The sequence below is a fragment of the Motacilla alba genome, chromosome 2 (assembly GCF_015832195.1).
Source record: "Motacilla alba alba isolate MOTALB_02 chromosome 2, Motacilla_alba_V1.0_pri, whole genome shotgun sequence".
In the NCBI taxonomy this organism is placed as follows: domain Eukaryota; kingdom Metazoa; phylum Chordata; class Aves; order Passeriformes; family Motacillidae; genus Motacilla; species Motacilla alba.
In genome coordinates this window covers 63,921,877-63,935,651 of record NC_052017.1, presented here as the reverse complement: position 1 = coordinate 63,935,651, position 13,775 = coordinate 63,921,877, and the positions used below count along the sequence as shown (strand labels likewise).

Genomic DNA, 13,775 nt, shown 5'->3' with positions numbered 1-13,775 from the left:
CCCTCAGTCACTCCTCACTGGACTTGTGCTCCAGACCCTTCAGCAGCTCCACTGCCTTTCTCTGGACTTGCTCCAGCATCTCAGTATCTTTTCTGATTTGACGGGTCCAGAACTGAACTCAGCACTCGAGGTGTGGCCTCACGAGTACAGGGGAGGAATTACACTTAGCTCTAAGCATAATGGGATCTTACTGAGTTAATGTGCTGTTAGAAGATTAGTCCAAAGGATTTAAGTGTGCAAACCGCCCCTTGTAATCAGTGCCGTGCTTAGACGAAGCTGTCTCTGCACAGAGATAAATCCCAAGAGCAAGAAAGGCGGATTCTCTCGTTTTCCATCACGGCAGGCTGGAGACACGCCTTCCACATACCCCCAGCCCACGTCCCATCCATCCTCCGCACCGCGTCGGAAGGAGCGACCTCGCACCGCGGCCCCCGCACCCGCGTGGCTGCCCGCACCCCGGAGGCTCCGCCGCGCCCGGGAGCCCTTCGGGCCAGCGAGGGGGCCGAGTCTGGCGGCAGAGGCCGCGGAGAGGCCGCCCCGCCCCCGCAAGGCGCTTTAAGAACCCCGGCGGCGACCGGAACCGCGGCTGCGGACGGGCGAGACGGTGAGTGCCGGGCCGCGCTTCCAGAGGGGCGGGCGGGGCATTTCCCGGGGGGCGTTCGACCCCGGGCTGCATGGGGCTCCGAACACGCTGGTCTCGTGGAAGGTGTCCCTTCCCGTGGCAGGGGGTTGGAACGTGATGGTCTCCAAGGTCCCTTCCACCCCAGACCGTTCTGTGCTTCTTCCCTCCCCCCCCCGTTCCCGCCACTCCCGTTACCTGGCCGGGCCGCGTGGCGAACCCCAGCAGCACCTGCTCGTAGCACCCCGCCACCAGCTCCATCCGCCACCGCACGGCGCCGCCCCGGGGCTCCCGCCGGCTCTTCCGCCGCCCGCCCGTCCGCCGCGCCGCCTGCGCCGCTCCGCGCTGGCCCCGTGCGTGGCGCCCGGCAGCGCTCGCTCCCTGCGGGGTGAGGAGAATCCTGTGGGAGCCGCCGCGGAGCGGGAAGCGCCGCGGGTGGCGGCGGGGGGTCAGGCTGCGCGCGGGGCAGCCCGCGCAGGGGGGGCCTCGCGGGGCGGAAGCGGCGCTGGCGGTGATGGCGGCGGGGAGGACGAGAGGCGTTAGTGCCGGGATGGCGACGGGGGGAGGGGGAGCGGTGGTCGGGATCGGGGGCTGCTAGCGGGGAAGAGGGGCGCGAGCCGATCTATCGGGAATGAGGCGGGGTGGGTTCGGTCGGGATGTTCGGCCCTTTTCCTTCCCCGGGGCCGCGGGGCCCCCGCCTCCCTCAGGGCGCGCGAGGCGAGGAGGCCCCGGCGGCGCTTGGGCCGAGGCACCAGAGAACCAGCCCCTCCCCAGCCCCGGGCTCCGCCGGCTTTTATTGTTATTTCGTCGGGTTGTTTTATATTTTTTGATTATTTGATTTCTTATCGCGTAGTACAGTAAGCAGGAAGCGCGGCCCCGGCGCCAGTGTGGCCGCCTGCGGAGGGCCGCGGCCGGGCGGGGCGCACTTGTGGTCGGGCTCTTCCCGTCGTGCCGAGTGGCTCGGTTAGAGAAATGCGTCACGGCTCGGGCCTGGGCTCGGCCGGGGTCACCGCGCCGTCCCCAAGGGCTCTGGGAGGCTCCCTCATCCCCGTGCTCTGCCCCAGCGCCTCGTGTGAGCGAAATCAGTGCCCAAGGAAGGGGGGCGATTGCCCGCTGCCTGCGTGAGCAGTGTTTGCACGGGCGATTCAGGCTGTGAACAGCTTTGCCCACCTTTTTGCCCGTATGAACGCGGTAGTGCAAAAAAGTGGAATACAATAAAAAGCTGCTAGGGTATGTGTGTAATTCAATTAAAGATGTGTTTGAATTCTGGAAGTTGAAGCTGCCTCACTGCTTAAATGAAAGCTACCCGTGACTATAGATCTAGTTAAAGCAAATGAAAAAAATGTAAGATATTAGTACACGCTGTTTTAACTGCATTTAAAATGTTCTTGTTTTCTAGTGAAAAGGTGAACATTGGCCAGGGAGGCATACAAAACCGGTTTTGCGTAAAAGTTGGTGATAACCTACCGAGAAGCTATCAGTTGCCTCCTGATAGCCTCTTGCAACAAGAGCGCTCTGTCGTGCGTGCCATCTCCCATCAGGTCTGCACGAGTGAAAAGTGGTAAGTTTTAAAAAAGCTACTGCACAGTTGTGAGTTCTAAAGTTGGTATTTCAGTGTTGAGAGCATGGAGGTGTTTATGGTTCTTTTTTATTGAAAACTAATGTTACAGGAACATTGTTGCGTGGATATTTGCATTAATAGTGACCTCCCTTAACAGGAAAAATTTGCTGCTGCTAATTCTTTCTAATGAACACAATTACTTTCAGTTAGCATGTGCTCAGTGTAGCATACACAAACCTTACTAGTATTTTGGGCCTGTTTGTATTTGACTCTTTTCTTGGCTTCACAATGGCTGTGGGGATGAAGTCCGTAGTTATTCTGAATAGCGCCATGCGTGGAAGCCATAAACCATAATTAGAGCAATCCTGTGTCAAGTTAGTCTAATCCATTTTCAGAAGGAGTGCTCTGAACTGCTCCATTCTGCAGGCAAGCCTTCAAGGCATTGTAGATGCTCTGTGTTTATTGCATTATGTGGCTGTGGATTTGATCAGCCAAGATCTAAAACATTACATAAATGCTTGCGTGGCAATGGGAACTAGAACTTCGGCCATCAAGTGTCTGCACAGGAGTTACACCAGATGTAAAAAATCGGTAGGGCTGAAGAACGCCTGTGTGTGAAAGTAAATGCAGCGTATTTTGCAAATGAAGTTGCTTTTTGCACTGATTTATATTTGTTGGATGACTAGGGGAAAAAGCCTAAAGAAAGGATTATTGGGATCAACAAAGATACATAGCTCTTCAGGAAAGTGTGTCCCCTGGTTTAGTGATGGCAGTGAAATGTTATTTGCTGGTTTTGGTTTTGATGGTAATGAGTGAAATGTGTATGTGGTGAAAGTGAGAGGGAGGAGGAAAGGTGCAGAGAAAAATCATGTTTGCTTGTGCTGTGCTCTCATCCTGCTTTTATTTCTCATATCCTTTAGCATATAGGAAGTGTGCCACTGCTTGTTTTCAGCTGAATAGTTTGTGGTACAAGTAAATTTAAATTTGGCTAAAAGAGGAGGAAACTGGGGAGGTTGTACAAAACGTGCTGAAACCTCTATCTTTTGCCTTGCTTTTAACTCTTTTAGAATCTTCTGGATTATTCGGTTATTATATGTAGGTATTTCAGAATTAAGGATAAGGTATAGGACAGAATTAAGGATAAGGTATAAGGACTGAAAAGATCTCTAGAATTTTCTAGTGCTTTGGACAGTGGGAAAACTTTGTGGTCTGTTACAGTTTAGGACAGTGAAGATTATGTCTAATCATAATCCTCTTGTCCATATATCCTTTTTATTGCCAATGTTTTAGCAGTGACAAGTCAGACCATAATCTTATAAGTTCTGAATTAATAACATTAAAGCATATGATGGGGTGAACATATTTGAAAGTAATTAATATTGAGGATAAAATCCTTCATCTTCTTTTTCTCCTCCACTTTTTTTTCAGCTGAAGGAGGGTAATAAATCGAACCTGTGCGATTTTACTGTTCGAGAAAGACAGACGACAGTTTGAACCATGGCAAGCCAGGTAAGATCATTTAGTCAGAAATACAGGCATGCAGTGCCTAAGTGGATTCCAGAACCATACTCAGAATTCCTAAAAAATGTAAAGCTGACATAGCTAGCTTGCTCTGAGTTGGATGCTCTTTTAGTCCTAAGATTTCTTCTGGCAATGTGGTAATTGGTGGCTGTCCTCAGGACACTTAATTGTGTCGACTCAAGCAGGTTGGGGGGCATTACATTAAGCTTTGCAGTTTGCATTATTTGAGCGCGAGTTCTTCTGAAGGACCTTGCGCGTAACACTCTCGGTATAAGATACATGTGGAGATGTTATAGAGGAAGAACATTAAAGCCTGCGTAAGTAAATGCCGTGGAACATCGTTCTTATTTTTGGAAGTCCTTGTTCTTCAATGAGGGAGGCAACCGGTGTTAACAAGGCTGTTTCCCCTTCTCTTTTGTGTAGTTGCCCCATTCACTTCCTTTTTGAGCTGTGGTTTTTGGGGTTTCAGTGTTTTGTGGTTTTTTTCCATTTTTCTTAATTTTTCTTTTTTTTTTTTTTTTTTTTTAAATTCCCTGAGAGGCACTTTTTATGCCTCTTTCTACTGGCCTTGCATCTGGGTTTGAGTTTTCCCTCAGGTGATCTAGTGCCTGTTCCTGGTCTGCTTTCTCCTTAAATTCCATTAATCGGCCTCTTGTTGTTGTTCCTGGCCTGGGAGAGTGACTCACTGCTGGGTAGTGAGGAGAGGCATCTCAAAGAAGGATTCCTAGGTGAGGGGAGATAGGGACAGTGGAGATTCTTTCTAGGCAAGAATGACAAGTTCCCTGCCTCTTCATCGTGCAGATTGTGCTGCGGCAGGGTTTTTTGCATCCTGGAGCTCAAGTGGAACACAGTCCAGTCCTGAAGCTAATTAACATTTAGGATTGGCCAGCATCAAAAGGCTATCTGGTTTGTCCCTGATTCCCAGAGGAAGCTGTCAATCCTTTAGCCAGCTTGACAAGTCAGGGGAATATGGCTGTTCATACAATCCTTTGGCTCTGTTATTTTTGCCAGGCGTTTTCCCCAGAGGCTGCTTTCCCTCATGGGAGGCGGAGGGAGAAATGGGACCCCAGGCTTCTTTCAAGGGCAAGGTGAATATGGGGAAATCACCTGTGGTGATGGGGAGTGGGAGGGAGGAATGTAAATGAGGCTAAATACTATAAAGGTGATTTTTTTTCTCTCTACAGGACTTGATGGCAAAAAAAAGAGAATGTCTCCAGGCCTACAGCTGGTGGAGAACACCCCAAAAGAAACGGAAGAAAAAGAACAAAATAAAACCAGGAAGAATAGAGTTTGTCCCTAGTAGTACTAACACAACCAGGTAAAGACCTTTAGAAAGGAGCAGCTCTGACCCTTAATCTGTTTAAATTGCTAATGACTAGTGAATGTCATAAATTATTTTAAAAATCCTGAAATGGCACACCTGATGCCTGTACACTAAGTATTGCTTATGGAATTGTATTGCCATTTGAATAATGAAGATTTTTTTTCCTGGTTTGTCTCTCATAAATCACTCGAGATGTGGTGTCAAAATAGTCTTAGCTCTTTTTTAATTCTGGCTGTAACTTCATATTTTTTCTTGGTGTTTTTGGGTGTCCTGCCTTTCAGACAACAAGTAATAGTTTCTGAAACCAACTTATACAAAGATTCTTTGATAAATTTGAGTCTTTATTGAAATGTTTGCAAAAGTGGTAGAATGGACTCAGAAATTAAGAACTTGCTGGAGTGGTGGCATTGCAGTTCTGCACAGTGCTTAGCAGAGTTTTGAAGTTAATACTCTTCATATTTTGTCTTCTTATTTGTCCAGTAATAACTACTTGCTTTTATGTTAGGGACTTTAATACTGACATGTACTGTGTTGTTCTCAAACTTAATGGTGGTTCTCTTATGTTTTTAAAGACCAGATTATTCAATATTTGTTGGGGAGCTGACTCCAGAAGTAGATGATTTTCAGCTCTATGACTATTTCCTAAAGAGGTACCCTTCATGTATTGACTGCAAAATAGCAACAGACCTGCTGGGATATTCCAGGTAATGCCTGTGAAAATGTATTAATGCTGTCAGTATGTTTGTTTTTATAATTAATATATAAGAACTTACATTTGAACTGGTTTTGAATTTTCTTCAGAGGCAGGAAGAGAGATTATTCTCTGGCATTATTTTTTAACAACATAGATCCTTGGGGTTCTGAAACTTTATGGTTAGTTTTAGCTAACTGATGTGTTAAGATTCAATTCAGCCAAATACATATCTGCATGAAAGCAGTTAGATGGTGGGAGAAAGGAGAGCTCTGCATGGACATCTGTGCTTACTTACAGCAGTGTGTCCACTTAGAACAAAATAATTCCCTTTTTACATGTGGAAGAAAAGTGTAAAGCCTAGCAAATCTTAGGGGGTTGGGAGATGGAAATACTGGTATTAGTAAATAAAGCTTAGCAGAAGTTACACTGGCCAGGCAGAGAGTAAAGCAGGGATAAGTGAATTTGCTGTTCAGAAAACACTGGCTGTAATGGACTAATTCAAGAAATTAAAAAAAAAAAAAGGAAATCTGAGAGAGCAAATTTAGAAAGAATGGTAGAGCAGTAGGAATGGGTTAATACTGATACACTGAATATACTGAACTGCTGTAAGTGCAGAAATACATAATCTGGTTACTTACACAGATAGCAGTTAACATGTATTGTTTTGCTGGCTTTCAGCAAGTTGCATCTTAATGCTATCAACAAAGCTTTTTGCTTCTGGCCCAAGTTTTTAATTTTGTGAAAGCATCTTCTGTGCATGCGCACATGCCAGAGAGGTTGCTTAGGTAATAGAAGCTGTAGTAGCTACTATTTTCATTAAGACAGAAATTGAATTAATTGGCTTTGTAACCGTTATGAATACTAGAATTTGTTTTCTCCCTTTTGAAAATTGTAGAGGGTATGCCTTTGTCAGATTTGGTGAGCAAGGTGATCAGATGAGGGCACTGCAAGACTGCCAGAATGCACCAGGTCTGGGGGGAAAACGAATCCGGCTGAGCATAGGAATTTCTAAAAGGTAACAAATGAGTTGTGCATTGATAAAGTAATTCTAAATAATTGGATTCTTTTAGCTCTGCCTCTGTAAAGACTGTGGCCTTTGCTAGAATGGCTGTACAGGATGCAAAATCAAGAAGCATTGCTTTGACTGCCTGGTTCCATCAGCCTCTTTGAGGATTGCTGGGGAAATCCAACTCTTAAGTCTAGCCAGATTGTATAACTTGGGCTTAGCTGCTGTTGTGACCAGCCTTAATGCTTACGGTAGTGAAGCTGAATGTATTTGTAAGTGTTTCATGTTTGGGCATGAAGAAGGTAGAGGGGACAACAAGTGTTTATTTTTATACTAGAAAGCTCTTCTTCTAGGCCTTCCCCCTTGGCTTAGACAAGGTAGCACGTTGTTGGTTTTAAAGTAGGCTGGCAGAGGAAGGAACTCTTTAGTGGAAAAATACAGAATATAGAGGAGAAGAAGCCAAAGGAGATGTTGCTTGAACAGTTTGTTTAAAATACTACTCTTTGCTCCTCAAGTGACTAGGGCAGTATGAAATTGAAAGTTGATTTGGTTTGAGAGGGTTTTTTTTCTGCCAGCTCAGTCAGTTATTTAAGACAATCCAGTTAGAGACTTGATACCAAATTTGATAAACTGTGATCCAGAATACAGACAAAAATAGAACTGTCTATGAAACAATTTCAGTATATATTCATGAGGTTAGCTTGTGTGTTCTGTTAGAAGGCTTAAAATAACAGCTCCTGCTTCTCTTTCCTGGATAATTTAGCCAATGTTGCCTCATTGCTTTGGAACAGAAATGCCCTTATCCAAGAGAGCACTGTCCAGATTTGCTTTCACTAACTTGCTCTGAAAATGAAGTCACAAAAAAAGTTTTCCTCACTTCTGCTATCCAGAAGAATGTCAGCAGTATTTTTAGATATTTCTTTCCTACAGAGGTAGATGTAGGAGAGAAATTGGAAGCAGAAGACTGAGGCATTATGAAACATCATTTATTTACTACAGTAGTAAGACAATAAAATACCTATTTATTAGAATGTATGTGTAGCTTCACAGTGATTAAGCAGAAATGTAGTGTAAGTATTGAAATACACACCTCTAATCTACACCTGTTTCTGAATGGCTGTGTACTATGCTCTCACAGCATCCAAAAATCCAGCCATCAGAATAGTTTGTCATTAAGTCACTTACATTGGAAATTGTTTCTGAGCTCCTTCAGTTTGTGGTCTTGGCAAAAAGCCCCAGTCTGAATTTTCTGTAGCAAAGTGGAGATAAAGAGACATTGGACACTGCAAACATAGGAGGTCTGCTTGTGTGGAATCAGTGAGGAAATGTCTAAGCATAGAGGATTTCTTGGAATGGGTAGCTGATTTATCCCAATGTTTTTCATGTAGTTTATCTCTATTTTTAAACAGACTATTCTTGTTTGTTGATACTTGTCATTAGTCAACTTGAAGTTAACCCTGTGAAAATTCTGCTCAGGAGAGGGAAAACAGTGAAAACTAATCACCTGGCCCTTTGGTCTTCATAACTAATAAGTTTTGTAATTTTCCTGCTGCTTTGGCTTCATTCTGGATAATGGCAGTGCTGACTTGACCTGGCAGCTAAGCTTTGGCAACTGTTCATGGACCAAAACTTGAGAACGTGAAGGTAGACATGATAAATTGACAGGCAGTGTCAGGTGCTCCTATGAAATAGATAATCTGACTTTTACCCCTTGTTTCTGGAAAAACAAGATTTTGTGTAAACAAAACAAAAGATGGAAGGACGAATTAAGCATTTAAAGTATCTTTTAAAAAGCAGTGCTTGGTAAAGGTCTCTGATCTTGATGAATCATTTTTTTACCAGTAGGTTGCTTAAACAATACTAAAAGTATTCAAACTGAATACAGATAAATGTAACTCAGGTTAATCCTTAGAAATAATTACTTTTGGCATTGGTGAAGGTGAGCATTTGCTCTCCTAAACATGAGGTATTGTGCTGTGACATAAGACTTTTGCAACTATTTAGGAAAGTTACCTCATAAATTTAGAAGTGTGTGAAATTGTTAACTTCAGCACTGGGTTTACAGTTGGTTGTTCTCAAACTCTTAACTGTATATATCTTCTCATGTTTCAGACTGAAAGCAGAATTCCAGCGGTACCAGTCATACAACTATAATGATTATTACCAAGATTATCAGAACTACTATTCACAATGGAATTACGATCCTTATGCTGACTACAACTACAGCTCCTATACTCCCTATGATAGCATGCAAGCTGTTGGAGACTGCTCTTTAGGAGATGCTGTTATGGCTCCAGCTGTTTTTGAGGTAAAGATACTTCACAGTTAATTAAAAAAAACCCCACAATTAACAAGTCACATGGATTGTGTAAATCAGAACAAAAAAGTCCTAAAAGTGAAATCATGCAGTCAGATAAGTCTGAAGATTATGTTCAATGTTTTGGATTTAACTACTTGCGTGCATCTGTAGAATTAGATATTTATGCAATAATATTAACAGCAAGTTCTTTGCAGTGTTTGTCATCCTGTTTTTCTGATGTACTTTGCTTAAAGCAAAGTAAAGAATAGTTGTAATTGATCAACTGGCTGACCTAGATATGATCATCTTACAACTTCCAAAAGTGCATTTCAAGTGGAACTATGCTATGGTTTTCTCAAAAAAACCCAACCAAAGCATTAAAAAGCAACAAACACCCCACAAGAAACCCTTCCCCAACAAACGCCACCTGCTCCTGCTTATTTTACAGCTGTGGGAGGAAGGGAACATTTGGGAGCATAAAATTATTTCGGATTTGTGATGCTTTCTGAAACTGACTATGAATACATTCTCTTTTTTTTTTAGGAAGCTTCAGCTATGACTGAAATCAATGATGACCTAATAACTGAAGGTAATGGTAATTCTATCTCTGCAGCTTGAATTTAGCCATACTTCTGCCCTTTAACAATACAAGCCAGTGACTATTGCATAAAGAATGGGTTATAGCTGAGATGAGGTAGGATTTTAAAGCTAATAGTGTACACTGTGTCAAGTAGCATGGGACATTGTCAACAATGCTTTGCAGTAGGCTTCTTGAAACTTTGCCTTCATTCTCTGTCTAGAATGGTCTATTGGAGAAGGTACTATATCTTTCTATTGACTCTGTTAAGATTATTGTATGTTAATTTCATTAGTAGAGACATCTTGTAATAGTGTCCAAAAATTTTAACTATCCCAAAATCTCTCTGCTTGATGTGGAAGTGCCAGTACAGTCCTAGCATTTGACTACACTAATTCCAAAAGAAGCTGGAGTTGTTAGCTTTGTTAAAATTCTAGGTGAATAAACATCTCACTAGGTGTATTAAGTTTGTTAAATCATTAAATTTACTTAAAATAAACTTTATTAGGCATTTATTTCAGGTTTTCGTGTGCAAGCCTCCCAAGTTCTGACACTTGGTACTTACCAGACTTCTATTTTTAGATCCACAGCTGTACTTGGATGTTGATGAAATGAACAGACAATTTATGGAGACAAGTGAAGAACTCTATGATGCCCTCATGAATTGTCACTGGCAACCTCTGGATACGGTCACTTCTGACATCCCCTCTGCTATTTAAGTGTCTTATATAGCATGACCGTTATGACCAAGGTGCTAAAATTACATTTCTTCTACATTACTCTAGATCATAAGTTTTAAAGCACAATGATAGGTTGGGGTTTTTTTTTGCTATGCTTTTGGCAGTTTCTGTAATCTTTTTGTTTTGTTTTGTTCATCACTTGGAGCATCTTGAAATCATGTAAATATTCTAGAAATGTAAAGAGTTCAATGGGGTCTAAAGATAGACTTGCCTGTGTAAATAAAATTTTGTTTCTGCAAACTGGCCAGCAAGGGATTTTACTTATATATGCGAAACACCTTCTCCTTCTGGCTTGTGGAGTTTAGCTGGAGGCAGTAGGTGTATTTCACTTGTCTTTGGTATGGGCATCAGCACTAGCAAGAACTAACTCTCACATACTTCCTAGTATGCCTAGGCAATCTTACAAGCTCTTAATCTTAACATCCTGTACAGTTTTAACATACAGAAGAGTAAACTTGGAGCTGCTGTAGCTGCAAACATTCCAAAGACTAAGGATGATACCTACTGATAATTTTATTTCTGCTCTTGTTGTTAGTCTTCTTATCTGACCTTTTACAGCAAAGAAACTGTAATATAATACCTGTTCTTACACTTAAAAATCCTTGGAGAAACCCTGTGGTTTAAAGAAGGAAGAAAAACCCATCAGGAATTAAAGTATTCCAGTATCATCTTCAACTAAGTTGCACCCTATCCTAAACATCTGTTATTTGTTCAGTCTTCATGCTCAGATGTTTCATAGTGATGAGGTTTAAAACATTTTAGGATGACAGTTCTCAGTATTCAAGTCAAAAGAGGTTAGGGGAGATGGCAATGAAGAAAGTTCTGCTTTAAGATAGCAACTTCTGAGTGGCTTCCTCTAAATTATTATTATCTGAAAGGGTATAAAATATTTTCTAGTCATAGGGTCCTAAATTCCTGTTACTACTTAATGTACACAATGAAAGAAATTCAGGCTGGAAACAAAAGAATACTTTTTGAAGAGAAAAAGGTATAAATTATCATATAGCTAATATATGTGAAAGCTACTAAAGCTACTCAAGGCTTTTTGGTACTGATGTGTGTTTTGGGGGCAGTCTAAACCATAATTGCTAGGATGGCAGGTTTTTTTTTTCTTTAATGACTTCATTACATTGAAGTGGTGGTCATAACCCATATGCTGTTCTTAAATGTGAAACTAGTACTGCATTGCAGAGTGATGACTTGGCACAGCAGGTCCCTTCTACCTGCTCACCAGAATCTCCCTCTTTGCACTGTTTAATTTCAGCTGGGACTTTTTTTTAAGTCCCATCCATGAAATACAGATGCTCTAAACTAGAAAGGACTTTTGATGTGATATAGGAACTTCATTCTTCCTGAATTTTGTGCATTGCATATGTAGAAAGAGAGAAAACAAAAGCTGTTTATTTAGGCAGCGAGATTACTATCACAGTCCTAGAATGTTTTCCTGCTTTGGAGAGAGCTAGTTGCAAAGTGGCTGAAAACTGGGATTTTGTACATGAATGTTTCCCTGGTGTGAGCTGGTCAGTCTTTGGAGAGTCACAGTAGAGAGAGAAATAATGGGAATGTGACAGAAAGTGGAATAAATGAAGCAAAGAGAATCTGGATGGGGAAGGGAATTGTGTGTCTGTATAGAATTGTTTAACAGGATTGTAGAAGGGAGGAAACTCAAGATAGATGCAGGCCCCTTGAATTTGGATGTGGGAGTGTTAAACTTTCAAAACCATGCTGGATTTGATGTCACTTCAGTTGTAGTGCACAGTTGTGGTGCCTGAGCTTGGTAGTACAAACTGGTTGCTAGGCAAAGGATTTTGTATCTAGCAAGCACCGACATCACAAGCTGGAAGATTATAACCCAGGCAGAGACCTGGAAGCTTCCCGCTTTGCATAGCGTTACCTAACACCATACTTTACTTGCAGTAAGTAATTTGTGGAAACCTTTCATTGTGTTACCAATACTAAGGGTGCATGTTGGCTTGGTATAAAACTATTGAGTATCCACTGATTTTTAGCTTTTAGGAGGTTGATCCATTTGTGAATTACGTAATAAGGAGCCCATGTAGTTGTGTGATTTCACTTTGATCAGCACTGTATCACCACAGCACATAAACTTCAGAGTCTGTAGTCACTATATTTATGCAGATTTTACATCTTAGCAAGGTCTCCACACTCTGCATTAGAGACTGTTTTCTGACATGCACCTTCTGTACTGGGCTGTAAAGTACCCATATAGTGAAAACACTGTTTATGAAATGTAGTGAAAGAGGTAGTTTGGGCCATTAGTTGTGCAAACTTGAGAAATTTTGGGGAATATATTTTCTTTAGTCAGCATAGAAGAAAAGTGAGGTGAAGGGGGGAGTCTGCTGGTTGCAGCCTGTGTGATACTGTTTTAAATAGGTCTCTTTGTTTTCTGTCTCCTGAGCCTTTCTAGTCTATACTGCTTACCAGTTAGGAGTGCATATATGGGATCAAGATACTGTGTGCAGCACACATTCTTTACTGTAAATGCACACTGAAAAAGCTGCTGTATTGGTGTAAGCACAAATTTGGGAAAAAGTGAGTGCATCAGATCTGCTGGCATTCATTGCTGAGACTTTTAACTGAGGAAACTTCCAGCGTTGGTCCAACTACTGCCTGAATTAGCAAGCTTACACAAAGACCTGAACATGTCCATCATACAGATGCCTGCTCTCAGTTCTACAAAGAGCTGATTTCAGTAGAAATGTAAAAAAAAAAAAGTATTGGGAGCAATCTTTTCAACACCACACTATTTCACTTTGGTTGTGTTTTGTCTGTTTTATGCAGATGAAATGTGGAATTTTTAAAGTCTGATCAAGGGGTTTTTTTTGAATAATATCTTAGTATTGGTTTTATAAACTCTTCATTGTACCTAGCTGTGATAGATAGTGCCTTTACCTAAAACCCACTTATTTCTTGAAGAGTAATGTTTTTGTTTTCCACTTCTCTGAACAGAAAAGCTTTAGTACCATGGTTTGAGGGGCTAATGATCCTGCAGTCAGTGAACAGGGAGAAAAAAAAAAAACAGGCTAAAAACCAGTGAAGACTGAAAAGTGTTCAAAAAGGTTAAATGGTACTTAAGCCGTGAATGTTTCTTTTTGCAGGAATGCTCTTGGACCAACAGCTTCTTTCTAGTGCTACCTCAAAGTAACTTGCAGATATAACTCACAGGGAAGATTGATCAAATGGTGATGATCACTATCATTCTGCTGGAGATATATATATATTTGCCTTTTGTTTTGTCTCATTTTTAATGACATTTATTTAACTTCAGTGACTCATGTCAATAGACGTTGTTTGACTACATCAACAAGTATTTCTGAGTCATGACTTTCTTTAAAAGTATGTTACCATATGGAAATTGTTCTAAATAGGTAAAATAAGTAAATAAAGCAGCACTTGAATTTACAGAGCAAATG

At 41.8% G+C, this 13,775-nt stretch overlaps 2 protein-coding genes across 14 annotated transcripts in view; one reads left to right on the top strand and one right to left on the bottom strand.

The window, feature by feature from the left end:
- PAK1IP1 (PAK1 interacting protein 1) overlaps positions 1-1,161 on the bottom strand; it is an 11,565-nt gene extending 10,404 nt beyond the window's left edge. For 4 of the 5 annotated variants that reach the window (XR_005255700.1, XM_038127045.1, XM_038127043.1 and 1 more), the window contains exon 1: positions 818-1,161. Coding sequence is in view for 3 of the 5 variants with exons in the window: in XM_038127045.1 (XP_037982973.1) it covers positions 818-880 (63 nt within the window). In the remaining 2 variants the exon portion in view is untranslated. Of the gene's footprint in view, positions 1-191; positions 347-817 lie in introns of those variants that run through there. The other variant, XM_038127046.1, reaches the window with a different exon arrangement.
- LOC119697024 (tRNA selenocysteine 1-associated protein 1-like) lies at positions 409-13,775 on the top strand. 9 transcript variants are annotated; one of them, XM_038127051.1, is made up of 11 exons: positions 1,020-1,157; positions 2,019-2,180; positions 3,609-3,689; positions 4,713-4,789; positions 4,886-5,019; positions 5,598-5,729; positions 6,615-6,734; positions 8,838-9,033; positions 9,568-9,613; positions 10,184-10,352; positions 13,461-13,775. In XM_038127051.1, the coding sequence occupies exons 4-10, from the start codon at positions 4,760-4,762 to the stop codon at positions 10,318-10,320; spliced, it is 795 nt and encodes a 264-aa protein (XP_037982979.1). In that variant the 5' UTR covers positions 1,020-1,157; positions 2,019-2,180; positions 3,609-3,689; positions 4,713-4,759; the 3' UTR covers positions 10,321-10,352; positions 13,461-13,775. The 9 variants fall into 9 exon arrangements, with proteins under 9 accessions (XP_037982976.1, XP_037982981.1, XP_037982977.1 ...); XM_038127048.1 differs by lacking the exon at positions 1,020-1,157 and adding an exon at positions 409-604 and having other exon boundaries at positions 10,184-13,775; XM_038127049.1 differs by lacking the exon at positions 1,020-1,157 and adding an exon at positions 911-1,007 and having other exon boundaries at positions 10,184-13,775.

What these genes read in the sequence shown, in the direction of transcription:
- LOC119697024 (XM_038127048.1), top strand. Translation starts at nt 4,760, where the DNA reads ATGGGACCCCAGGCTTCTTTCAAGGGCAAG. An exon ending in AGGCTTCTTTCAAGGGCAAG is followed by an intron (nt 4,790 to 4,885) that starts GTGAATATGGGG and finishes TTCTCTCTACAG; the next exon opens with GACTTGATGGCAAAAAAAAG. An exon ending in AGCATAGGAATTTCTAAAAG is followed by an intron (nt 6,735 to 8,837) that starts GTAACAAATGAG and finishes CTCATGTTTCAG; the next exon opens with ACTGAAAGCAGAATTCCAGC.